The sequence below is a fragment of the Nasonia vitripennis genome, chromosome 4, assembly GCF_009193385.2.
Source record: "Nasonia vitripennis strain AsymCx chromosome 4, Nvit_psr_1.1, whole genome shotgun sequence".
Classification (NCBI taxonomy): domain Eukaryota; kingdom Metazoa; phylum Arthropoda; class Insecta; order Hymenoptera; family Pteromalidae; genus Nasonia; species Nasonia vitripennis.
The window spans coordinates 1,748,407-1,774,914 of NC_045760.1; the positions used below are offsets into that span (position 1 = coordinate 1,748,407).

The 26,508-nt window shown below is 48.4% G+C and overlaps 1 protein-coding gene across 6 annotated transcripts; it reads left to right on the top strand.

The window, feature by feature from the left end:
* The first annotated feature begins 426 nt into the window (after positions 1 to 426).
* LOC100122124 lies at positions 427 to 26,459 on the top strand. Of its 6 annotated transcripts, XM_032599439.1 has the most exons (11): positions 1,136 to 1,660; positions 13,077 to 13,130; positions 19,042 to 19,256; positions 19,328 to 19,542; positions 19,634 to 19,880; positions 20,390 to 20,675; positions 20,811 to 21,493; positions 21,569 to 22,977; positions 23,054 to 23,375; positions 23,441 to 23,640; positions 23,717 to 25,723. In XM_032599439.1, the coding sequence occupies exons 3-11, from the start codon at positions 19,044 to 19,046 to the stop codon at positions 23,883 to 23,885; spliced, it is 3,744 nt and encodes a 1,247-aa protein (XP_032455330.1). In that variant the 5' UTR covers positions 1,136 to 1,660; positions 13,077 to 13,130; positions 19,042 to 19,043; the 3' UTR covers positions 23,886 to 25,723. The 6 variants fall into 6 exon arrangements, with proteins under 6 accessions (XP_032455331.1, XP_032455330.1, XP_016840402.1 ...); XM_032599440.1 differs by lacking the exons at positions 1,136 to 1,660; positions 13,077 to 13,130 and adding an exon at positions 427 to 519; XM_016984913.3 differs by lacking the exon at positions 13,077 to 13,130 and having other exon boundaries at positions 1,201 to 1,660.
* Positions 26,460 to 26,508: the final 49 nt, after the last annotated feature.

Here is a 26,508-nt window from a genome sequence, read left to right on the forward strand (position 1 = left end):
ACGAAAAATCTTAACCTTATTTTTAACGAAGTGCACGACTGCTCGGCGAGGCTTCCCGAGTAATTTTTACTGCACCAAGAACTCGCGGAGTTGTTTTTAAAGCGGATCACTTTTTATTTATTTATTTATTTGTTTGTATCAACTTATTTATTTATGTAGGGATAAAGTCGCTTGAAATCGGTATTTCGGTGTCTTTCGTGTGAAAAACAACGCTGAATCATTGAAAGTGCGCCACGTCGTGAAAAAGCGATAAAAATCGAGGGAAGAGGAGAGAGAGAGAGAGGGAGCGAGCAAAGATGAAGGGTCTAGTAGGACCACGTCTGAAGCGAAGGACGAAGGCTCGAGCGAAGATTAGTGAAAAAGGAGCATAGCATACACACAGCTGACAGTTCGGAGTTAATTTTTTGCTTCGGACGCGGAGCAAAAAAAAAAATGTAGAAGAAGGCGAATGTCTCATTCCGTATTCTTTTGTGCACGACTACAACGATCTTCGGCTCCGGTTCTCTACACTGCTATCAAGTGAGCATGATTTAAATATGAAGATTGATTAATGTTAAAATCGTTAAAGGTTAGAAATGCTTCGCGATGCGCCGAGAGAGGCTCGCCTGTATCGTCGCCGAGTAACATTCGAAAAATGATATACTTTATTGTTCGCGAGTAAAGTTTATCGGTAAACTATATACATATATTAACGACGCTTTCTATGTTTCGTATAAAAAGTACACTTATACGGGCAGGTGGCACTTTATCAGCTATCGAGCACGAGCGCGATGTAAGGAGAAAATAAAAAGGTAAAAAAAAAAAATGGAATATTCTAAAAGTGGTCTCGAAACACTTCGAAAATAGATTTTTTACGCGACGCTTTTCTCTTTCGCAAGCAGCCCAACGCGAATCATCGAAAGAGCCTTAGATTTTCCGAAATATAACGTTTGCCTTCGAGTTTGGCTATTTTTGGAAAGGGGTGAAAGATATAAAACTCGCGAAAGGGCTGAAAAGAGTTGCATCATCGGCATTGATCGCCAAAACTAATACAAGCCATCGTGCAATCGCATATCGAGTCAGCGAAAGTAGAGAGAAAAGATTCGGTGTCTCTTTGGTGCAGCAGCAGCATACACATACAGCAGCGCATTGCAGTGTAGGTGCGTCAGGGTTGGCAAGCCTGCGCAGTCGGGGCTGAGCTCGCTGTCAGCAGCAGTAGCCTCTCTCGCGGAGAGACCTGGGGCCAGTTGGCAACAGAGCTTCGTCCCGTTCGGATCTCCTCCTCGCTCGCGCTCGCGATATGTTCAAATCGGTTATGAGTACGCGTAGAACAACAACAGCAGATGGAAAAGAACTCGTCAAGGTAGTAGCAGTCGAGCCAGGAGCGTTGATAGAACAGCCGTTCGTTTGATTCGACGGATAAAGGGAATCGAGGAGACACGGCGCCGAGCAACAGCAGCAGCAGCAGCAGCAGCAGCAGCAGAGGAGGAGTCGCGGAGAGAGAGAGAGAGAGAAAAGTGCAGTATATAGCGCAGCAGCAGCGAGCGAACAGTAGAGTGGTAAAGAGTAGTAGCAGCAGCAGCCATGGGGCCTGACTCGAACATTTGACCCACGGCTCGCGACTCCAGGCTCGGTGTGTGGGATCGTGCAGCATCGTCTAACGTTCGAGTGCTTTCTATCGGTGAGTCCCCGTACATCCACACGCGCGCAATAACACACAGTAGCATAGACCATAAAACAGAGTCTCGGAGCAGCAGAGCTTCGATCGCGTTCACCATATTGCTGCGAGAGGGAGAGAGAGAGAGAGAGAGCTCCGACATCAATACTTTTCCATCGCGCACGGCTCCGTTCTCGCGCTACGGGGACCCCCTTTCACTCGATCCGCTCTCTCTCTCTCTCTCTCTCTCGCATTATCGCCGTACCTACCCCAACTCGCTCGACGTCGATCCACACTGATCTCTCTCAGCTGCTGCTCCGAACGAGGAAAAAAAAAAAAAACAAAAGCACGGCAGAGATTTCCGCGACCTCGCGGGCGTTTAAAGAGCCGCTGTTGCACACCGATGCCGTGTGTGCGTGCGTAATTAAAAGGAAAGTTCGAAAAGTGCGTGTGAGCATGCGTCGACGTGTTCGTGCGGCTCTGCGTGTACAAGTGTATACATGTGTGCGCGATATGCGCGAGTGCGAGGGTAAGCGGTGGGGAGTCGTGCGGAGGAGGGGGATAGCAGTATGCGTGCTCCGAGACGCAGAATCAAAACAAAGAGAACCGAAGGGGGCCTACTCCGTGGCTTCGACTACGCATCAGCGAAGCAGAGAACACTCGTGCGGGCCCTGATGGGAAAGAACCCAAACAAAAAACCGGCCAACTTACTACTACGCCGTCCGTGTATTTGTACGCGCGGTTTAAAAGCCAAAACTCCGCGGAGGAAGTTTACTTCTTTTTTTAGCTTTCTGCACACACTGTGTATATATCAGCTCACGTGTTCGATAAGCCGAGATTCGCTCGTGTGCGCGCGCTGTATTTGTGTGACGATAATACACAGTCGAGTTGTTGCACACGCGAGAGCGTTATACCGTTAGCGCTTTCGATCGAGCACTGCGCTCTCTCTCTCTCTCTCTCTCCGTGCAGGCCTTTTGCGATCGTCCCTGCAGCGGTTGCTTCGATTCACCCGTATGGAGCCCTTGACTACTTATACACCTATGTACTTATTCAAAATTTTCTGGACCGGACGGATAAAGCGCTGAGCATTAATTTCGATCGGAGGGGGCTCTTTATTTTTATTTCACTCGCCTTTTGACATTCGATAAATCTCGCGCGAAATTTCTCTTTCTCTTGCACGGCAATCGTGCACACGTTCCCGTTCGAGCTGCACGAGTGTGCACCGTTAGGGTTTTCTCTCGATCTGCTCTGCGCGCACTCTCGGCGCTCCGAGAGCTGTACGAAGAAAAGAAATCGCGTTTCTTTTATTATTTTTTATCCCCCCGCCTCCTCGTGTTTTATTACGTTTCTCTTATCTCTCGCGGGGGGGGGGGGGACTAGCGGGAAAATTGAAAGCCGTAAAAAAAAGCGCAGTCGATACACTCGGGAAAATTAAATTTTGGAATGTCTTGTATCTCTCTCTCTCTCTCTCTCTCTCTCTCTCTTTCTCTCTCGATCGCATATCCGCATGGCAAATGATTAAGCATCGATTTAAACCCCCCCCCCCCGTTTCGTCAGAGCCTGTAATTAAGCGAAGAATCATTAAATATAACGACGAGCCAAAGCGACGAGTGGTATAATCGCGGTGTTGAATAACAAAGCTGCGGATTAGAGTTACGTCACTCGCGTATAGGTTGAGGAGGATCGAAAAGCAGCAGAAAAAAGAGATCGAAAGATGACGGATACGATACAGAAGTGGAAAAAGCAGTGGAAACGGAGTAACTGCCGTGTCCGCCAGGTGCCTCGGAAATTAACGTCAGCCCGTCCGCCCGCAGCTCGTTGGATCTTCTCGTTGGCTTCCTTATGTCGGTAATAGCACACGCGCGCACAGGCTATTTATTCTCGTAACATATTGCGATTTCGCTTTGCTCGCGCTGACGGTACAATTCCACCGCTACATCGAAATTCAAAATCCGCAAAGTGTACAGCCGTAACTCGCTCGAGGCACACACACGTTGTAAACCAAGAGCTACACATTACAGCGCGAGTGTGGCCCCGCGCGCACAATTGTGTAAACGAGTTGACCTACATCGCAGCAGCTATACAGTACTATACACGACACACACACACACACATATACCCTCTACAATTGCGCGGAAACGCGTGTCCGAGTTACATCGTTGAACGAGCAATACATGCTGTTTTTCGAAGTGACTTCTGCGAAGAAAACAAAAATTTTCCATCTCCAGTGTACTCAGGCCTCAATTACGACAAAATACACACACACACACAGCGCATTGTCCCTCGCGCGCGACACTCGACCCATATCGCGCGAGAGGCAATTTTCATAATCATTTTCGACCTCGTTGCCGATGCAGTGAGAGAGACGAGAGCGTAGAGTAAAGAAGGCTCGCGCCTACATTTGTGCAATGCGCATTCTGCACGTGCGGCGTGTATTTTTTATAACGGCCGCGATGCACGAAGATGCATACCAGACGTGCGCTCTCTCAGCTGACTTTATTGTTATCGTTACCGTAAATCGAAGCTGGAAAACTCCTTTCCGTGCGAGCGACGATTCTTACGTCAGTCGCGAGCAGTTTAGGGCGTAATTTTCCGCGCTGCATCGCGTCCGCGTCACGCCGCGCGTCTATGCATGATTACATATAGCAGGAGAATTAGAGTCGCGGGTCAAGTTTGCGCGAGAAAAAAGCTCGGTTTGTCCTCGTGTGTGCTGTGCTCGGAGAGCCCCTTGAAATAATCGATTTGACAGGAGTCGAGCACGTGTCGGATCAGCTGATTAGAGACTATATACCGTGTGTGCGTGCTATACACATATATGCACGTCCCGCAGAGAGGACGGCACGACGGTGCTGCCTCGCAACGGCTGTTTCCAGGCCGAGAGCTGCAGCGTCTCGATTCATTTTTTTTCCGTTCGATTGATCCGTCCCACTGAATTGAGAAAGCTTCGTTTCCCTCCGGGAGCTTTTCTCTCACTCGAAACCTCCGAGCTCGCGGCCAAGTTAATTCGTATTGAATCCGCGGATTCTCTAATAAATAGCCGGCTTCCTCTCGAGACGATCTATATTTACTTTCTCACCTATCGATATTCCCTGAGCTTACGATTCTCTCACCTGCAGCGCGCGCTAATCAGGTGCGCGGACGTCTTACGTAAGCCGAGCGTTTCAGTGTCGTTCGCTGCTGCACAAGCGAGTATATAGAGGAAAAAAGATGGACTCGAGCGCGCAGATTAACAAGTGCACACGTGCGCCTACTTCTCTCTCAGGGTCGAGACGTCAGCGCCTCTCCTCTATATAATTTTACGCTCTTTAGCTCTAAACGATTTGTCGCGCGCGTGCACGCTCCGAAAAAGGCGACGCTGCAGCGCCGCGGATCGTTCTAGCTCTCTTGTTTCATGAAATTCAACGAACGCATATAGCTTCTCTCCTCGCGAAAGGCAAGGTCGGAATGATTTTCTATCAACGCCTGCAGTATATAGAAGAGTCGAGCTTTTTTCTCTGTACAATATAACATATCATACTGCTTCCGTTCGGTTTTTTAAGCTCGCGATCACGCATCGGTCTCGTGTAACCTCGCTCGGCCTTTTAACTCTTCCGCCTTCGCTCTGTCTCTCTCTCTCTCTCTCTCTCGGAAAACTCACGTCTCCATTGTGTAACGCCGCGATGCTGCGCGGAAAAGCTCGTCGGCGTCGATTCCATCCTATATACACATAAGTATACGTATACGTTCGCTCGAGTGCGTAAACGTCGCAGCAGCGGTGCAGCGCCAGCAGTAGCCTGCAACGTGGCGCGGCCGCGTTTATTTCTGTCCCGAGAGCGAATTTGCTAGCTAGCTTTTACTGAACTCTTTCGGCTCGATCGAGACAGACTGCTGCGCTATATGCTAGATATCGCGCTGTTCCAATTTTCGACGCTTTTCCGCGAGATGCTGCTGCAGCAAAGCGCGCGAGGCACATCGATCGGCTATTTGCATATTTCATCAAATTCTCGCACTTTGCATGGAAATTCTTCTCGGAAATGCGCGCGCGCGTGGAGCAGCTCGTAATTGCATTATGCGCGAACTTATAGCTTCGTTATTATAATCAGAGAGATCCTATCGCCGTTGGTAACATACTTTTTAATCCGTTTTTAACAACTATATACACGCTCAATCTCGCCGCGCATTTATTCGACTCTCGAGATAGCGATCTTTAGCGTGAATCGCGGAGTGTACTTTTTTTTCGCAAAGAAGACGAACAACGAAAACGTTATGTCACATATACACGATGTACCGTTTGATAAAAGTCCTTAAGAACGTCCTCGTCGTCGTCGCGGCCGATTAAAACCGCTTAAGTTCGATGCCCTCTGCCCGTGACTGACACACACACACACACACACACGCGCGCGCGACTCGGGCATCGGCGTATTGTCTATATTTTTGAAGCGTACATAGATATAGATATGCATCTGATGCTAGACCGCAGTATGCGGCTAACGTCGTTGTGTCTTTCAGCAAGTATATTTTTTCGGTTAAAGGCTGTAGTTTTTATTTAACCTTTCCCGAGTAAAAACACGCGTTCTTTGTTTATCGGGTCGAGCGTCGAGAAAAAGTCAGCATTTTCCCACGAGTTATCGGAAACAGTGTATGTAACGAACGCGATTAAAGTAAACTGACGCCAGTTTTTTTTTTGTCGGAGCTGATTTACTTGTTGAAACTATTAACCTTGAGTGACCTTCGTCGTTGCTATCAATTGCTCGTTCCGCTATCTACGCGATAATTTACTGAAACGAAGCGTTTTTATTATATCTATCAAAAGCTTCGTATACAGCACGCACTACAAGTTGCGAAATTCGAGCTCGCATTCATAGAATCTTCGGAAGAAACTCGAACCGATATAGAAAAGTCGCTGCACATATTTCAATCTTTTCTCTCCTTTCAGCGGATCGTAGAGCGTGTGTATTTCAAAATTTTTGGATCACGCAAGGGGCAGAGCTTCTTGAAGCGCGCGGAACTGTGTCAGCCTCGGCGAAATTCTATAAATAATAAAAATCGCGTTGCTTTCGGAGCTGAATTTTTCACTAGCTGCAGTATCGCGGATTTATGCCGAGATATTATTTTAAACGAAGGCGCACGATTCGCTCGCTTTATTTCTCCGTGTCACGGTAGGCGTACGTGTCGACGAGGCCGTTATTGCCGTTGGAGGAAAACATTTTTTGATACGCGTATAATATCTCGAAAACTCGCGAATACTTGCGTCAGGCTTTCGAAAATATTTTTGAGACCACCTGTTTCGTATAAAACTTCAATTCGTCAAGCTGTGCAGTGCGAACGAAAGAAAATGAAGCCTCTGCAGGCCAGACGCATCAGAGTCGCATTGCCCGCGGGTGGAAAACTCGGTGCACGTGTCGTGTGTGCAGTAACGAGTATAGGGAAAAAAACTCAAAGATAGAGCTAGATGGAGATCGAGTGTCGGCGCATGGCAACCGCATAGAGAGAGAGAGAGAGAGAGAACAGACACGTGCTAGTCCGCCTTTTCTCTCTGCTGCTGCTGCCGCTTGCATAATATGCAGGTAACCCAGATCCGCGACTGGCACTTCCCACCCGCCGTCCTCATTACCCCTTTGAGGGGCCCGAGAGCTACTCTACACTTATCGAGGCGTTCGCTGCAGCTACTTGCTTACCTTCACTCCTCTCGCAGCTCCCGCATTTCTTACGCCGTGCTCTAAGCTTTATCGTCGCCGCGCTCAGCCTCTACTGTAATCTCCCCGATCGTTTCCTGCTTTTTTCATCTCTCTCGCTAGCTCGAGGCGCGCTTGGATTTTCCACGGCTCCTAATTGGCCGAACCTCTTTCGACAATCCATGTATCTCCGTTTTCGTTTCACGAAAGATCGCACGCACTTCTGATGCGGTCTAAAGACCAACAATGCAGCGGGAGAGAGAGAGAGAGAGAGAGATATTAAGCATGCAGTCAAGGCTCCGCATAATAATATACCCTCTCTCGAGGCTTTGTGTTCCGCCGCTCGCTTTCGTAATTAGCCGACCGTTAGATCGTATTATACAGAGCCGTGAATGCAACGGTTGTTATAATACGTATCTATTTATCAGCGAGATGGACTTTTTTCGCGCCGTCTCGGAAGGATGTAAAAAGCTCTCGCTCTCTCTCTTTACGGCGTCTTTTATCGAGGGATTCCAGTCGCAAGTCGTTGTCGATTAGAAAGCGCGGCGATCCGTGTAATTAAGCGACTTTTCCTTTTATCATCGGCCGTTTTGCGATCGACTAATCGTTATACTCTTTATACCTCCGCGTGTGTCACGCGAGCTTGATGTACGCGAAAAAGCAGTCCCGCGTGCTTGAACTTGACACAACAACGCGCTGTTAATTAATCGTTAATGAGCTAAGCAGCTGTCGCCGAGCTTGATCCGCGCGTATCTAGTGAGGCTGGATCGTCGGCTTCGATCGCCGTTCGTAAATAGACAAAGCGAGAGACATCTGCATCGACAGACGCGTGCATTACAGTGCAAACAGCGCGTCCTTCCATTAACAAAAGCTCTCTCTCTCTCTCTCTCTCTCTCTCTCTCTCTCTCTCTCTCTCCGCGGAACAAAAGCGCGTATCTCCGCGACCTTCCGGATATACCGCCTAGGAATCGATATACCATAGCGAAAGTGGAATTTAATCTCGGCGCGCATCGCAGCAGCGGCGCAGTCGAGTCCGATCCTATTTCCGTCGCTGCATTCCACGGCGTTGGAAGATGGACGACCTGGAGCTAGCTCTAGCTCTCGGAAACAAGCATCCCGCGCCGGCCTAAATATAAAGAGTGTGCTGCTGCTGCTGCTGCTGCTGCTGTTCGATCGACCTAGTTTCGTGAAATCGCGCTAGCCTCGGTGAACTGGGTCATCGCTGCCGCGCGCGCGGCTCCCGCTCGACTTTGCGCCCCCTCAATCGATATAGACCCTCTGGGCTCTCTCTCTCTCTCTCTCTCTCTCTCTCTCTCTCTCTCTCTCTCTCTCTCTCTCTCTCTCTCTCCTGAGATCCGGATTTCGTTCCTTTATGCGTGCGCAAGGATTTTTCCCGAAACGCGCTTTCTGCATAACCCTCCGAATCGACGTAGAGTTCTGGATTTCGTAAATTCTGATCTAGATACAGCGGCGATCACGCGTGCGTTTCCTTATCGAGAGCGTATCAGCTTTCGAACGCGCCGAGTATACAACACATAATCTACCCCTCGCGCGAAACACGTATCAGCGCAGAGAGCGAGATAATCTCGCGGAGCACGCGAGAGATTTCCTCTCCGTGCTCGGTTTATCGGAAGCTTCGAATTTCGTAGATCCAGCGCCGCGCTTATCTTATCCGCGAACTCGTTTTCTCGATTTAAAAAAATCGTAAGCCGCGGTATAAAAAGAAAAGGAAATTTTCACCTTCCGAGTCCTCCGCTGTCCGCGTCTATACGTCGGCGCTTATTCGAGCGCTCGAAAGTTTCAAGCTCCGCCAAAGAGCTTGCGCAACGAGCTTTTTACGCGGAAGCGCGCGGGACAGTTTCGCCAGACAGTGCGTCGCGACGGCGAACGATCGCCAAATCTTTTTCGCATGCGTTATATGCGTAGATGTGCAGTGTAGCTTCTTTGTTCCTATTTTGCGCGAGGAAATCTCGCTGACGATAAGCCGTTTCTGGGCTGTGAAATTTCCCAAACAATGCGAAGGTGCGAGTTGACCGACTTAGCGCTCTGTGTAAGTTGTTCTCTCTCTCTCTCTCGAGATTCGTGACGCAAGCGATTGTTTGGCCGAAACAATTACGGCTTTTGTGTAGTATATATAATTGAACGTGAATTTTTCAGTGCATCCGCGTGAGCTGCTGCGTTGTACGCGGTGAAAAAGAAGCACACGTGCGCGCTGACTCGCTTTGACCTTCATTCCGCTATTGATTTTCTCTCTCTCTCTCTCTCTCTCTCGTCTCTCCTGGGTTACACATTTTTGATACACACACACACGTGTGCAGTTGTGTATATTTATAATTGCGCGTAATTTCAACTGTGACCGCGAGTATGGATTTCGTTAAAAATAAAAACCGTAATGCAGCGGAGCTTCACTCCGCAACGACTTGCGATTCGTTATTGCTATAATGTACTCCGTCGAGTCGGCCGAGCCAGGGCCGTTGTAATAAACCTAATTAGCTTTCACAATATCTCTGAAGTGGCTCTTAGCAGATAATTAAGTGGCATTTTAATTGCTCCGTAGTCGGAAAATAACGATTTCACGATTGTTATCGCAAACGGAAACATAACGACGAGCTGCTCGGCAAAAACTAACGCAACGAGAATCGAAAATGCATAATCGTTAGAAGCCACTATACCAAAATGAAAAACATATGCTCGGCGTTGAAAAGCTCTCTAAACGCGAGTCGAGCTCGATCGAACGGAGAAGGTCCGCGCGCGTTTTGAGGTCATCGGGCGAGAACGGCCGTTAACGGCGCCCTTCGACTGCTGCTGCTGCTGATGCACGTGTTGCATATGTATATGTATATACTCACCTTTCACATCATGTGCGCCGCTGAGCACAGCGCCGGAGAATAATTTGATTTCTAATAATGACGCAACTTATGCGCGCGCGCGAGCCTTTCGACTGCAAGTGTGTGTGTGTGTGTGTATGTCCGCGTGAGAGGGACTCAGCGTGTAGTGGGGAAAATCGAGCCGACTTTTCCGACTTTCTCTCCGCGCACACGTGCAGTTTAACTAATCTCCACACTGTCCTCTATAGCCGATACGTTGTAATTTTTTCAAAATCGACTCTAGCTCTCTCGTCTGGGATATTCGAGTCAACGGTAAAGTGAAATTAAAGGCCTGCATACTTCGGATAAACTATTCCACGTGTCGCGGTTGGCGTAATTATGAAGCGCAGCCCTGAAACTTCAGCGTACAAAGCAGGAAGTTAAAGAGCCGCGCAAGAATAGCATAAGAAGCCAAAGTCTCATCAAGACGCGATTAGCCGCAAAAACCTTAGAGGAATATTGCCTTCGCGAGAGCTTGATGGATTCGTTTAAACCGCTGCTGATGATGCAGCAGCGGCGGATAGCATCGTTGTATACGAAGAGAAGAAAAATGAAGACTTGCGCAATGTCGCGTTTTTCTCTATTCTCCTACTCGCTGCTGCTGCGCGACAACGAAAAACCGTGTAGAAGAGTGTCAACATCGCCAAGTCAAAAATGAAAGCGCGCTCGTAAAATTTGCATTCCCTCGTTTTCAAACTTCAAAGCAACTGCATGGGGGCGACGTGTGTGTATATATATATATATATATATATATATATATATACGTGCAGTCGACTCTCCGCTTTCAATTCCGCCTTGAATTACATTTCGTAACCGCGCGCTGCAGGTATAACTTTTTCTGCTCGGCTCGAGAGAGTTTTTCCGGGCGGCTCTGTATAATTGCGCGCGCGCGAAAACGCGGCCAGAAGTATAGAAAGTAAAAGGGGCTATACGAACGCGGGCTTATCGGTTTTTCGAAATAGCAGCTCCTCGGCGGATTTTCAAAGACTCGCTAAAGCTGATATAGAATTTATTTTTCAAGAATAGAGTCGTCCAAGGTCGGCGTTTCATTCGCGGCACGAGTATAGGGAACATGGAAAATCTTTTAAAGCCGCGGCTTTGTTCTCGCGCCAATGCATTGGTCACACTCGGCGCGCTGGCTTTCTTAGCGCGGTATACATGGCAAAAATTATGAGAAGGCGAAACAACAGCCGTAATTCTTCAATGCATCAAGGCAAATCGGGCGTCGCTTTTCCGCGAGTGGAAAAAAAGGAACTGGAATAATAGCTCTCTGGCTCGCGCGATTTCGCACACAACAAAGGCGTGAGTCGCTATCGCGGATCCTGTTGCTTTTGTGGTCTAGTAATTCGTCGTCGTGCACCTCTCTCTCTCTCTCTCTCTGTCTAGCTCGCGAGTGAAAGGATATTACGCCGTTGCCGCAACTATACGCCGGCCTAGACTTGTTCTCCTCGGCTCGAGCCACTGTACGCCGAAAGTGCACACAGTCCGCGGCGGCCTGGTTCGATTTCGTTCGCGGAAAATTATTCGACTTTCTTTTTAAACGAAAATTGAGCAATAACGAGTGCAGGAAATTACGCAGCTTGTGGATCGTTTTTCAATATTAGCAGTCGAGCCGTGAAATGGATGTATTCATTTGCGTAATTCATTGATAATTACACGCCGATTACGCGGCTTGTTATTAGAACGAGGTGCGAGGGAAAATTGAGAGAGAGAGAGAGAGAGCGTCCGCAGACTATACTCGTATATGTGTACTCCCAATCACGCGAATTTTATCGTCGACGACGAGCCTTATCGTACGATTACCTCATGTATACCCGATACTATCGTCGAAAGCGGCTCTTTATTTATTTACAGAGCGCAGCGCTCCGTACATTCGGATTTCTAGTCCGCAGAGATAATTGCGAAAGGCCGATATCCCAAATAGAAGAAGATTACACGAGGCTCTTTGCTTTTCTCGAAACGTCGAGCGCAGCTGTAGAAATCGATGGATACGCACTTATCTCGAAGCGTCCCTGCAGTGAAAGTACCCCTTATCCACACATCTCTGCTGCGTTTTGATAAAACTGCACAGGCTATTTTAATACACTCGCGGCATAAATAAAAAAAAAAAAAATCCGCCAGTCGAGCAACATGACTCTCGCACAGGGGAATGCAACCGCGCACGACGCGCCTCTCGGCTCGTCCTTTTTTGGCCAGGCGTACGAGTGCAGGCGTCCGTCCATGCCTGGAAATAGATCGCTCTCTCTCTCTCTCTCTCTCGGATTCGCCTGATTTCGAGCTCCGCTGCAGCGGGAATCGCAAACGCCGACCATCGTTTAGAATCTAACTCGCTGCAGTGCTTGGCTTTGCATGATTTCTCTATTAACGATCTACGGCTGTATCGTTGATCGAGAATGACGATACGCGTTGGATTCGATAAAGTACATTGTTAACCTTGCGCTCGCGCGAGAAAAAGTGTCGAGGTTGACGCTTGAAAACCCATAGGAAAATAAACGGCGTATAGCCATCAGCGAAGCTAGAAAAAAAGGTGCGCGAGGACTCGAGAACTACTGTCGACATGTATAGGTACGTGTATACACACGTTATACACAGAGAGCGCAGACGCGGAGCCAATCAGCTGTTCCGCGCCATCTTGTCTCCCGTCACCACAGCTGTGTGGGCTCGACCGCTCAGCTGAGACGCGCTCGCGCTGCACCGAGTCTGCGCGAGAGTACCTATATACACGTGCTTTGAGCCTGTATACACGAGCGCAGCGAGCAACGAGTGCCCCCACCGCACGGCGCTACTGTACTTCTACTGCTCGCGGCGCTAGTTTCGAAAGCCTATACTTGAACACATAGTCTAGTGCTTAATCCGTAAATTAGCATCTTCTTAGGAAAATTCATTTTTAACCAATTTCGTCTTTATTCTCTGTTTCAGGTAAGTGACCCTTCGCAAAGCTCAGGTTTATGGCATAATGGAGTTGTCCAGCTGGTAAGTTTCACGAGTTCTCGAGGTCTTTTTTCTGCAAAAAAAAAAAAAAAAAAAAAATTCATTTAAATCATACGTCTCCGTACACGACGTAGTTTTCTAAAGCTTCCGTTCGAGCATCGCGTTTCACTCAAGAAATTCAATCTCGCCAGCTACTCCTCTTCGTCTCCTCGCGTTCGTAAAAACAAAAAACGAAGCAAGTGTCTCTCCGAAAGACAGTAACCCGTGCAGGGAAAAGCTCCCGTATGCACTAAAGCGAGCGGAAATTATCTAACCGAGACTCGTTTAAAAAAAAAAAAACGCCGAACCATACGAAAACCCGAGCGGTTTTCAAAAAAACTTTCCACCACAGGACGCGCCGCGGCTAGTTAAAAGGCCGAACCTGTGAGTGCAGCTCGAAAACGGCGGGGGGCAGCGGTAGGGGAGTTTAAAAAAAAGGGCGAGAGAGAGAGAGAGAGTGGAGAGACGAGGGAGAGGCAAACGAGCGAGATAAGTAGGAAGAAGGGAACCCAATACGAGCCCAGTCGATAAACACACGCGTGTGTCGTCGTCGTGTTCAGCAGCAGAACAGCAGCAGAGGCCGAGGAACTCGGCTCTGTGTGCGTCACTCTCTCGCCTGTCTGTGTTCCCTCTTCGCTTCGAGGCTGCGTGTGTGTGTGTGTGTGTGTGTGTGTGTGTGTACGTACTAACCGATCGATAGACATCGGTCCCTTTGCACATCCAGATATCTTGCTTTCGGTCCTTTTACCATTTTATTTTTTCGAAAAAAGAGCGATTTATCCCTTCATCCCTCAGCGATGAGAAAATTGCTAGTTATCTCGCGATTACGATTTACACGAACGACGAGAAAATATTATTATCGTGACGAGCCGCGGCCTTTTCATCTCCGCAAGAAAAACTAAGCTATCTCTCTTCTACGAGTGGCAGGAGTCTAGAAGCTCGATCAAACAGACGCGCGCGTATATAATTGAAAGGATAATAAAGCCTCCGAAGAAGAAACATCCTCCGAAGCAGTAGTGGAATATTATTGATCGGAAGCCTACGCCGCACGAGCGTACGTATGTACACACGAGGTGCAACTCGATAGCAGCGAGCCAAATCACAATCACCGACGTGCATGCTTCAATTACACTATCTTCGCTGCTCATTATCCGCGCGCGAGTCCTCGTTTCTGATTACCGGCGTTGCGCCGCGCACACCGTGTTCCGCACTCAAAGCAGAGAGAAAAACTAATGCAACGAAACGGATAGGTGTGGCGTATTACGGTCGATGTAGATTAGGCCTCAGCATCACGCTCTGCTTGCTTCTACCGCGCGCTAATTAGCCGTCAATAAAAATCACGAGCCCTTCAGTTCAGCCCAGTCACAGCTGAAAGCGCGCGATGAATCGCATCACGCGAGAGAAAGGAGCTGCAGTGCGCATGTGCGTATGAGAGCTAAAAAAAAAAAAAAAAAAAAAATTAAAAGGCGCTCTCGCTTTTCACTCGCGACTCGCGTCAATCAATGCGGCTACCTGTTTGCGTGTGCAGTGTCGACGAGGCTTTGTATATGAGGAGAGAGTCTGAGCTTTTTTTACCTCTGTATTCGGAAAGCTCGACGCTTATGATGATGTTCCAGGCGTTCGTGAATGTCATTACACACAAGAGCTTGGCGCAATAGAGGCGAATTAAAAGTACGTAACTCATAGGCTCTCTCGGATCGGAAACTATGACGGGACACGCCACGCTCGCGTTACATAAAAAGATCGACTTCGTTACGTGAATTCCTCGTATGCGCGAGCACAGCAGATGCAATTAGCCGTGTGCGCGCAGCGGATCGGAAAATGAAGAGTACGGGTGTACCAGCGTGACGCACACACGACACAAAGCCCTTCGATTAGCCGCGCTGCGTCAAAAGGGATTATCGACGGCTCGAATTGAGTCGAGGAATTTACAGCCGGATCAAGCTCGATCACCTCTTTTTTTTTTTGTTCGTCGTTAGTTTTTTTTTTTTTTTTTTGAACGAAGCCGTTGTTACACACTGTACTCGTGACGTTCATGCAGTATCGATGTGCGGCCTTCGCCAGTGCGGATGTTATACATGATTCATTCCCTTCTACTGTTCCTATTCGTTATTCAGACTCTTTCGTCGTTTACGCGAGGGTTCGAGATGTAATTTTTTGTGCGACGATGTGCAATAAAGATAAGCCCGTTACGTAATCGTCGCTCTTGTTCTAAAAAAAAAAAAAAGCCGACAGATTAGATTACGCGTAGACGACTAATAATGCAGCTCCTTTTCAATTCAATCCTCTCGGTATATAGCTCCTGTGACGATTATTCCGAGCAGAGTATGCGATTCCCCGACAGGCCTCCAAGTGCGAGGTCGACTCCGACGCTCTACTCTCCGCCCGATGATCTTGAGAAACGTACTACCGCCGAGCTTCCGAAAATAGTCGTCCCAGCGCGTCTGTCCGTCGAAAAAGCACTGATTGATCTTGGCTGAGTATACGCTGCAGCATAGAGAGAAGAGACACTTGTTGGCTCGCAGCTTCGCCGTCTATAAATCCTCGAGTATAATTTTTATCGCGTATTATTCAAGCGGGAGATAATTTTATCGCCGATACAACTCGATTTTGCGCGTATCCGCGGCAACAGCAGCGCAGAATCGTCGTGGCGGATTTTCTCTCTCGGCTTATATTCGCGTATTTATAAATTCCAAGTCTGCGGAGAGGAACACAGGATGCTGCGAGAATTGAGATATCCGGCCGCTCTCGTGTTCTAAATGGGGGGGGGGAGCCGCGACGATGTATGTGTGTTTGGGTGTAACTTTATTCATTGTCTCTATATATATATATATAATTCACCGTTAGACACGCCTCTGAATCTTCGTCCGAGTCCGATGCTGCCGTGATTATTGCTTTGCATAAAGCTCGCGCGAGAGACTGATACAAGGTCACGATGACTCGCCGAGCTATTATATCGAGCAACGATATACTCGACCATATATACTCGTATAATTCCTAACCGAATCCGGCAAACTCGGGAGAGCCTTATATATATATACCTTATATATAGCCGGATGAGAGTCTCGCGAAGGGTTACCGAACCGCGAGAAGAGTAGGAAACAAAGTAGCCGTGTGCGTTGCTCTTTAAATCAGCCCGCTCGCTCGGATATTATCTCTCTCCGGATTCGGCGCGAGAGCGTATAATGTACATACATACTGCACAGACACAGCTCGTCGAGCTCAAACAGTCCCGAAAGAAAAGCACGAAGCAGCAGCGGCGGCGGCTCTTATCCGTACACTCGAGCCGGCCTCACGTTTTCTGAATGGCTCGTAGCGAGTATCGCGTACCGGGACGACAACGAGCTGCTGCTGCTGCTGCTTCTGCTTCTGCAGCTCGATGGTCTCGTTGCCCTTGTTTCTTCCTCGCTCTCTCTCTCTCTCTCGTCTGCGGAAAGCGGACTGTCACTTTTGCCGAAAATCTGGCGGACATGCGTGGGATTTGGCTCCGAAAGTACGCCCCTTCTGTGTTTAAGAGCGTCTAGACTGTGGGAGAGGAGGAAGTGTCCTGGTACGAGCTCTTTTCACGTACACTTATCGACACGTGATGTCGGCCGCTCGATCACGAACGACGCACTTGTGACTCATCCGCGCGCGAGACCTCGCTTATTATCATCGATCGAGCGCTTCCTCAATTTTTATGCATCAGACTGCGGCCAGGAGTGGATAATATGCGCTGTCCGTCTCGCGACGGAAAAACTGGGTTAGCTCGAGGTCGTAGAAAGCTCTCGGCTCCTTTGTTCTCTCTCGGAATCGCCACGCAGCAGTGGTCATCCGTCGTATAACGCGCCTCCTCGATTATCGGCTCGTTTTTTGTCCGCAACATCGCCTATCTCGCGGACGACGACGACGACGACGACGACGACGACGAACAGGTTGCCGCTCTCCGCGCAGACGAGGCGTCTCTAGAAAAAGCGCCGAGTTAAGAGAGAGAGAGAGAGAAGCTCACAGCCAGTTTGTTGCTCCTCGCGGGTTGCTGACCCTCCACTCCTCGCTTGCTCGCACACACTTAAAAGTCCGACTTGCTCCCACCTCGTGTGCCTCTGGCGTATATACCTACCGACGAGCTACTCCGCTGCTTTGTGTCTTCTCACGTGTGTTTCGTGTGTATGGATACTTACTTTTCAGCACACGGCTTCTTCTTCTTCTTCTTCTTCTTCTTCTTCTTCTTCTTCTCGCTGCTCCATTTATCTCTTTGTCTTTCTCTCGCTCTCGACTCTTTCGAGCCGTTCTCGGCAAGGATGCATGCGCGTTACGTGGGTCGCGAAGGTCGGCTTCTCAGGAAATTTCCTTGCAGCGACGAAAACATGTTTCGCGAAGATCTAATCGCTCTCTCCTCTAATCGCACTTCGAGCGGTGCACGCTTCAGTGAGACGAAATCGCGTTTGTTTACGTAATGCACACACTCAGCCAAGATAAAAACTCGTATAGCCTCCCTGCTAGAAATGAGTCTAAGAACAGGCTAGTAACTGGCCAGTTCTTAGGGTCATTTCTACCAGGGCTTCGGCTGATGATTTTTCGCGATAGGCCTCCGAAAATCCTATATGTATAACGTATACTCCACGGATTTGTCTAGAGACGCACTTGTGCCGAAAACAGCTGACGTGCACACTCCTCCGCGTTAATTCGCTGTACAGAGTACGAAAATAACCGGGCGAGTGTAAGTATATAGCGATAACGACGAGAATCAAAGTCTCTCGCGGCTCCTTTGCGCGAAAAATAGCAGACAAAGGATGGAGTAGCGCGAAAAATCGTTCTTGGCTCGAACGCAAAATCTCCTCTCTCTCTCTCTCTCTCACAAAGACTTTGCGAGCGAGCTGCGCCGGTATGTATATAGCACTAGCGGACGTTCCACCCGCCTCTCTTTCTCTCGCTAAGCGACGCAAATTCATATCCCCCTATCGGGGCGATGTACTCGCCTTACCTCCCCTCGGCCCCCTTTTCAATCTGTATACAATCTTTATCCCTGTGCACATAATTTAAAATTGAAAAATTATTCGTAAATCGCCGAAGAATAGGTATACAGACCGATGGTTCTTTGTCTCGATCGCTTACCTCCCCTACCTCCAAAAATACTGGCACATCCGTCGCCGAGTCGCCCCACGCAAGGGTTGAGAGACTCTCGCGCACCGACGCCGTCTATATAGTTCGCTAACCCTGCGCCGCGCGCGTCTCTCTCTCTCTCTCTCTCTCTGCCTCTATATAAGCCCGGACGCTGTACCCCGGTCTCTGCATTCTTTATTCGAAGCTCGTCGCGGCCGCTTGTGTTTCGAATTTTCCCGCCAAGGGAATGTAAAATGCCATTGGCGGCGATCAGAGTGCTGAGATGTCGGCGCGGCTGCTGCGGATCGTCGTCGACTGCTTCCAGGGCAGCAGAGATCGGAGTCCGAGTTGTAGTCAAGGTCAGACTTTGCTTTTTTCAATCGAGTATATTTTGCAAGTTTCTTCGGAGAGATAAACAAGACGCTGAATGTTAATCAGCGCGTTGGAGGAAGAAGAAAGTGTAATTTATTTATGTGTCACGGCTCGCGCCGCCGCGCGGTTCTAATTATACGCGCGCACACACCCGCCGATAAATCGCACACTTGTACATCCTATAAATCAGCCGCGACGCTCTGCAGATACCGTCATTTTTCCCGTGCGACGATGATACATAGTTATCTCAATTTTCACCTCCTGCGTCTGACCGGACCGCGATCGTTCCACTCGGCGAAAATCGGAGAACTGCAACTAATAAAACAAAGAGACGTCCAGTAATAGGCCGAAAGTCGCGTCGTCCTGATGCAGGTGCCAAATTTTCGCTTCCGAGAGAACTCGTGGACTTTGTATATGAAAGGACGCGAGTAACGATTTCGCTTTGTTACTTTTTCTCTAGGAATGCACTGCCTAGGAGCCGGTTCGGGCGGCCAAGTCAGCCCTAGCGGCTTCAGCAGTCGCAGCAGTATCCTCAGTGTGGTCCGAGCTGTTGGAGTCCTCGTGTGCGAAGGAAGGATCCAGGGTCCCCCGCGCGGTTACAAGGAGGGCCCGCACTGCGTGCCGCCGTTGCAGCCCCAGCCTAACAATCATGTCTGCGAAAAAGATAATTACTCGGTGAGTACTTACTTTTTTTTTCGCTTTTCCATATCGCTCTATGTAACTTATGTTCGACCGGAATTTTTCAGTGCGATCGATACCTCGTGTTGGTGCGCGAGATAACCGAGCGAGTGTCCAGCGGCTCGTACCTCTGCGTCGAGGTGGTCCTCTGCAGCGACTGCCCCTGTGGCCTGGTCAAGTCCAAGAGTAAACATCTGGTTCTCAGCTCGCCGCCCATAACATCATGGCAACACTCGTCGGAGATGCTGCTCGAGTACTGGTGCATCGGCGTCGTATCCAGCAAGTGAGCGCTATTTTCTCTGTCTTGTGCGATTTCTCGCCCGTGAGCGGGCACGCGAATCAAGCTAACGAATTGAACTAACGATGTGGATCAGTTGCAGGAGCCCGGAAACGATGAACGCCCAGGGCCTATACCAAGCCGTGCGATCGCGGCTGCACTTCAGTCAGGTGGCGGCCTGGTGGTCGAGGACAAACGGCTCGCGACCCTGTCACATAGCGACCAGGATCGTCAAGCAGTCCTCGTCCTTCTCAGGCAGCGACGAGCATCTGAGACGCTTCCGCGAGGCACCGGCTGAGCACACCTTTCCCCTGGCTAGTGTCGGCGATGGCAATTCCGTGAAGGTACGCTACCCGAGTTGTCGATTCTTTCCGCGCGATCCGGTCTTAATGCTCCATAATATACAGAAAAAATGTTTTCATATCGCACATTTGAACAAAGTTGAGACCGGATGCCTCATCTCGATAATTGGGTATCTCAAGCACGATGATGCTCAACGATTCCTAGACTGCGCGTGTGAATCGCGCCGAGACATCCTGCTTGTGCCCAGTCTATCGATGGAATTTAACTTACGCATCACGATATTTTATACGATGACACACACGCACTCGCACGCACTCGCACAATAACCATGAACCAAGTCACACACTTGAAAAATTTACGTCATGTCTTTTGTTGCAATGCTTAGAACTCGAAGCTAGGTAGTCTCCACGTTGAGCCCCCTTGAAGATAGACTGAGACTGAGTCGAGAATAAGCTAGGGAAAGAGAGCCAGCCCCCCGAAGACTGTAAAGCGAGAGTCACGCCAAGCGCAATCCAGAAGCTCGAACTATGTGTGCTGTGAATGTTTGTAGGTCACCGTGTGGGCCCTACCCCGGATGGAGGACATCCCCAACCTCCACTGTCCGGCTCACCCCCAACCGCAACTCCAACAACAACAACAACAACAGCAACAACAGCAACAACAACAACAGCATCAACAACAACAGCAACCGCAGCAGCAGCAACCAGCACAGCCCCTCCTGGAACAGCCGTTGACGAGCACCACCGCGCCGACCACCGCCCTGCCGGTCCTCGAGAACCTCTGCGAGCAGCCGAGCAACAGCCCACCGGCGCGAGCCACCCCCCTCGAAATGCCCGGTAAATTCACGAAAACCCACGTCGCGCCATCATCACAAGCGCCATTCTCATCCAGCGACGGCTGCAACCGAAAGCCCACGAGCAGACCCACGAGCGGCAACTTTGTCTATTACATGAGTTCCTTTCGCTCGGCAGCTCTGCTCGACGACCGACTCCAGATCCCCTGTGACAAGCCCGGCAAGCACCACTGCCGCTGCGCCGACGAGGAGGACGAGGAGGTCGTTCTCCAGCCCCTCCCGATCCGTGCCAACGGCGAGCGCAAGCGCCGGCGCTCCCTGCCCTGTCGGCCCCAGCCGCCCGTCGCCGAAAGCCAGCCTTGCGCGAGTCACTCGCCGACCCCGGCGACCGAGTCCCTGCCACCGCTCAAGGAACCGCCGCCGCCGCCGCCGTCGCCGCTGCTGCTGCTGCTGCAGGCGCAGCCCTCGCCATCCAAGGACAGCAGTCACCTACTCGACGGCCTCGAGCGCAGCTTCCGCACCCAGCTCAGCATCGACGCCGAGCAGCAGGACTGCTGCGGCAACCTCGAGAAGCGCTACAAGCGCTCCGAGTCCAGTAGCAGCACCACCTCCACCGCCACCACCGCCACCACCGCCAGCAGCAGCTCCACCACCAAGGACAGCAGCAACACACACGTGCCTTTGCTCATGCCCTGGATTTCTTACAGTGCCAACGGCAACGTCGTCGCCAACAAGCCATCGCCCCCGACGCCGCCCGGCATGAACCTCGTGCTCAACCCGTTCTGCAGCGACCGCAGCGCCCTGGCCCTGGCCCGCGCCAAGAGCCTCGAGCCCCAGCACCTCCTCCAGCAGCAGAAAAAGGTAAAGGGCGTCGCCGAGGGGCAGACTGCTAACGGGGATTTGAATCGGCTCATGTCCAAGCTCTCCTTCTCGCAGGACAAGGAGAGCAGCCCCGCCAGCGGCAAGTCCGAGCAGCCGCCCGGCATCCTCGACTGGATCTACCGGGCCCCTGGTCGCGTCCTCGGCGCCGATCAAGAAACTCAGCGCACGCCGACCCCAAACAACCATCACCAGCAGACGGCGCCGAACAAGGGGCGCAATTGCAATTTTGCGCTCAGCGCCAAGGAGTTCGACGAGGTGCTGGCCGTGCTGAGGGCGAGGACGCCGCTCGGCCGGAGGCGGACGGCCTTGAGGACGGCCAAGCGCCGAGAGAAGTACGACAAGCTGGTCAACGAGCAGCAACAGCAGCAGCACGCAACGACGACCTGCGGTAGGGTCACGGTGGTGGACAACGTGTCGAACAAGGGCGACGTGCTGCTCGGAGCCATTCTCAGAACGTCGAGCAAGGAGAACGCGAGCGCGAGAAAGGGCCTGGCCGACATTTCGAACGGGACGAGGCCCAGAATGCCCAGCAAGGAGGAAACCATCACCAACGCCAGCGAGACCAAGACGACAACGACGACGAGCTCTTGCCCAGTAAGCACCGGCAACGGCGTTACCTCGCCCGACGGCTGCGATACGTCCTTGCCCTCCGCTCTGAACAAGCGACTCTCGCGACTCACGAGACTGTTCAAGCGTCAGGAGCAGGACAAACTGACAACGTCGAAGGATAGCGACTGCCACTCGCCGTCGCCGTCGCCGTCGCCCTTGCCGTCGCCTCAACGAACGAATCACTTGCTCGCCGACTCCAAGGTCAAGCGGAGAATCGACTTTTCCTCGGAGCGAACGGGAGCCGACGGGCTCGAGCAAGAGTGGGCGGACGACGAGGAAGAGGATGAAGAGGAGGATGATGACGAGGAAGACGAGGAGGAGGAGGAGGAGGAAGAAGAGGATGAAGACGAGGTCGACGAGTCACAATGTGATTCTTCAGTCGGGACCAGTACAAACAGCGTACACCTTAACTCGATATTCCATAGTACAAATTACGAGAAGAGGAACGGCTGCTGCTCCCCGGATCAGCCTCAGAAGCTCAAGACCGAGAGGCAACGCCAGCGCGCGGAATGTTGCACGGAAGGCAAAAAAACAGCAACAACAGCAGGGAAGAAAAAGTCCCGTGGCAAGCAAGACCTCTCGCCCATCTGGGTCAACCACAACAATAATCACGTGAGCAACGACGACAGCAAAATCAACGGCAACGAGCCTGCCACGGAATCCGAGGCCGACAGGACGCTCGTACCCTCGGCTAAGGAGCAGGAGAGATTCAGGAGGTCACTGGAGAATGCCGCGTCCATGGTGTTTCACAGCAGAACTGGACTGCCGCTCACCTCCAGTCCGGCGCCACTAAGAAGGGGCAGCTGCTGTTTCGACTTTGACAGCAGCCTCAACAGCGTGTCGTCCAAACGAAGGTATAGTTTCGATTTCGATCATTTCTGTACTCGCTGCAATCCACGATTTATCTAACGGTCTACTTTGTCCTTTCAGCGCACTATTTGAATTGAACACTCCCCCGAGTCCTGGCGCCGTGTCTCTCGAGGAGGGCGACAGAGAAACGGAAAGTGCTTGTGATATTGAGGACGTGACTAGACAGCGATCGACGTCGCGCAATCGACCGCAGAGTCACGCTCTTCTTGGAAGTTTCGAGGAGTCAGCTTTGAACGGTAGACTAGAGCCGGTTTCAACAGTTCACGGATTTACTGCTGAAATCGGAGCCAGTGGATCTTTTTGTCCAAAACATCAAAAACTTCCAGTCACTGTATTTTTTTATACGCTTGGAGACAACGACAAAGTTTCCTCTCCGTACCTTGTGAGTATTATAATGCTCGAAGCTGTTTCTGCGGGAATGGAATAATAACTCTGTGCTTTCATTAGGCTCACATAAACCTAGGTAAAAAGGGATATCAGGTACCAAGATCGGGAACGATTCAAGTTACGCTCTCAAATCCACTAGGCACAGTCGTCAAAATGTTTGTAGTCCGTTACGATCTTTCCGACATGCCTGCAAGATCTCATACATTTTTGCGCCAGCGAACTCTGCGCGACAAGATGTTACGCTACCTCATTCATCTTAGGTAACGATGAAAATTCATGATAGTGTGTAGCCTGATGAGTCATCCTAGAGCTAATGCGAAATTTTTGCTTTTTCAGATTTATGTCTGGAAAATCCGGACGTATTTACTTACACACAGATGTGAGAATGATCATTTGTCGTAAGTCAGACGTAGATACCGCATCGGACTTCGGTTCCGAGCCGCCAAAGGAGCTGCGCAGCTACATTCACGGTCCCACGAATCCAAAATTTTCACCAAGGTGCTGAGCCACGTGGCTCTTCCCGTGGGGTTGCTGTCAACCACTTCAGCCGTCGAATCCTCAACCCGTCTTCGTGTGAGAGCAGAAAGTCGTCAGCGTTGGAGCGCGTTTAACGGAGCACACATGGAGGATGCTAATGGCGGCCCGCAAGTGGCCTACGGCATACTGAGAGGGAACACGATAATCGATTGTCTCATCGACTCTTGTGAAGCAGATTCTTCGTCCCTACCGCTTAATGATAATCTTTCGTTATGTAGTTTTGTAATCGACTAAATTTTTAACATTTGTTTCAACGATATCTACGTTAATTGTTTTTAAAACGTGTTGCAACTATCAATACGGATATATCGAGCCGTAATTTGTTTATCATTTTCGACACTGTTACGAGTCTTTCGTTCTTCTTTTAGCTCTCAATTGTCAATTGTGATTAATTTGCGTTACATCAAACATGGTTTGACGAAGAAAAAAATTGTAATAAGAAAAGAAATTTTGTTTGCGCTGTGCAATCCAAGTCTTGAGAAAAGAAAATTCAAATTTTCATGCTCTTGGCAGTAGTCTCTTGAAATGCTTTAATTATTCAAAAGTGTCTTGAACAATGTGCTCGTGATTTTGCCAGAAGCTTTAGAGAATTAGTAAAGGCCATTTTCTCAACTCTTTGTACATACATATAGTCGTCTATTAAAGTCATCCGGAGAATATTTTACGTGGGATGATACTGCCATGTATGTAGCACCCTGCTCTATAATGAAAAAGTGATATATTAGGAAGAAGAAACAGTCAAACTGAATCGTTCGTTGAATCTTCAAATATGATAATTCTGTAATTATAAAGGACAATAAGATAATATCCAACGCATCTTAATTAAATTCAAGTTATAGACGTATCTATTTTTCGGAAACAACGACCGATGCGCTCGTTTCTTGCTTCCACAAAGAAAAAAACAGATTATTTACATGTATAAAAAAGAACACATTTTTGTGTCCATAGCACTGTGATGAATATATTGATATAGATACGAAATATCTGTTAAAGAGTAACTATTTGCGTATTAGGTATACAATTTAGTATAATTATTAATATTCTACTAATGTCGAACGAGGAAAAAACGTAACTATGCATATTATACCGACCGGATCAGTAGTGGCGAATTTCATCGCCTTACGTCGTTATTTTCGTAATTCGAGATGCTTATTTTTTTGTAGAAAAAACAATTTCTCAGCGATTTGAGATAAAGAAAGCATAAAAAATATATAAATAATAAATATAAAATCAAAAATCGCTTATCGAAAGCCTTCAGTGCATCCGCTAATGAGGAAACAAACGTTCCTGTTTTCATTACAAAAATATCTCTGAAATTTATTTGTACTCTTACGATTTTTGTACTTTCAGTTATTATTGCCGGTATTTGCGAGTTTTTTCATACGTGATTTTCCGAAAATTATTAATTACAAAATATTTTTATCATTTTTTTTAAAAATTTGATTTACAAATTTATTTGCGATTCCATAATTTGTGTAGTTAGTAGAAGTTATTTTTGGAAAAACAAATATTTTCTTAAAAAGAAAACAACACTTTATAATATGAGTTCTGGAATTGGAAATAAATTTTCAACATAAAATAAACGTTTTTTATATATTTCAATATATATATGTTTTTTTAATCAATTCTTCCTTTTTCCCCGTTACATAATCAGAGGTATTTTTTACTAGCATACAACAGCTGATACAACCGTCTTCGATCGTCCTCTGTATTTTGAAAAAAAACTGTAATTTTTCAAGAAGCCAAGTTCCAGTAATAAAATTTATTGTGAGAATAAATAAATAAAATATAAACATGTAACCTAAAGGCAATAGTAAGCAACAAACGCAAACACTTCTTTGTAAATTGTCTTGGAAGCCATTATCAATGATGTGATGGCAATAATACATGAAAGGAGAAATAGAAACGCAAGAGTTTAATGGCGAAAAATGTGATTAAATAGACGAAACTCGTTTGAGAGTTTTATTCGTGATTTTAGTAGAATATAAATAGAATTAAAAATCGTAGATCATTTAATCACTGCCATGATGTATATATTTCAAGCATAAACTAATACAAATCTAGGTTTCCTTAATCGCAAACCTATTTATGTATTTGTATATGCTGTACACATACATACTTTCTTTTAGAGTAGATAAAGTTCAAGATTTAACAATTCTAGTGTTTATGGTGTGTCAATAAAAGTACGGTTTAAGAAAGCAAAAGCAAAAATCTTCAATTAACAAGAAAATTACTTTTGAATTGCAAAGTTAATTTGCAATGTTATAATTTCATGGTTCGCTAAGGGGATGTGCGAAAAAATATTACAAAATAATTTTAAAAAATATATTTTTTTCTCAATATCCAGTAAGGAGCTCCTCATAGTCAATTTCGATTAACCAAGCTAGAAGCCTATTTGTAAGTTAAAGAATCTATTATTTTGTAAACTGACTTGTTATTGCGAATTCTTATTAGTTTAAGCGCAATCGTAGGTACAGAAAAAATTGATTGTAAGCTGAAGGAACATAACCGAATGTAATAAAGATGATTTAAGTATATGAAATGTTTTTTATACATTATTTTTTTTTACCCAGATGTTTTTCCCCACTTTC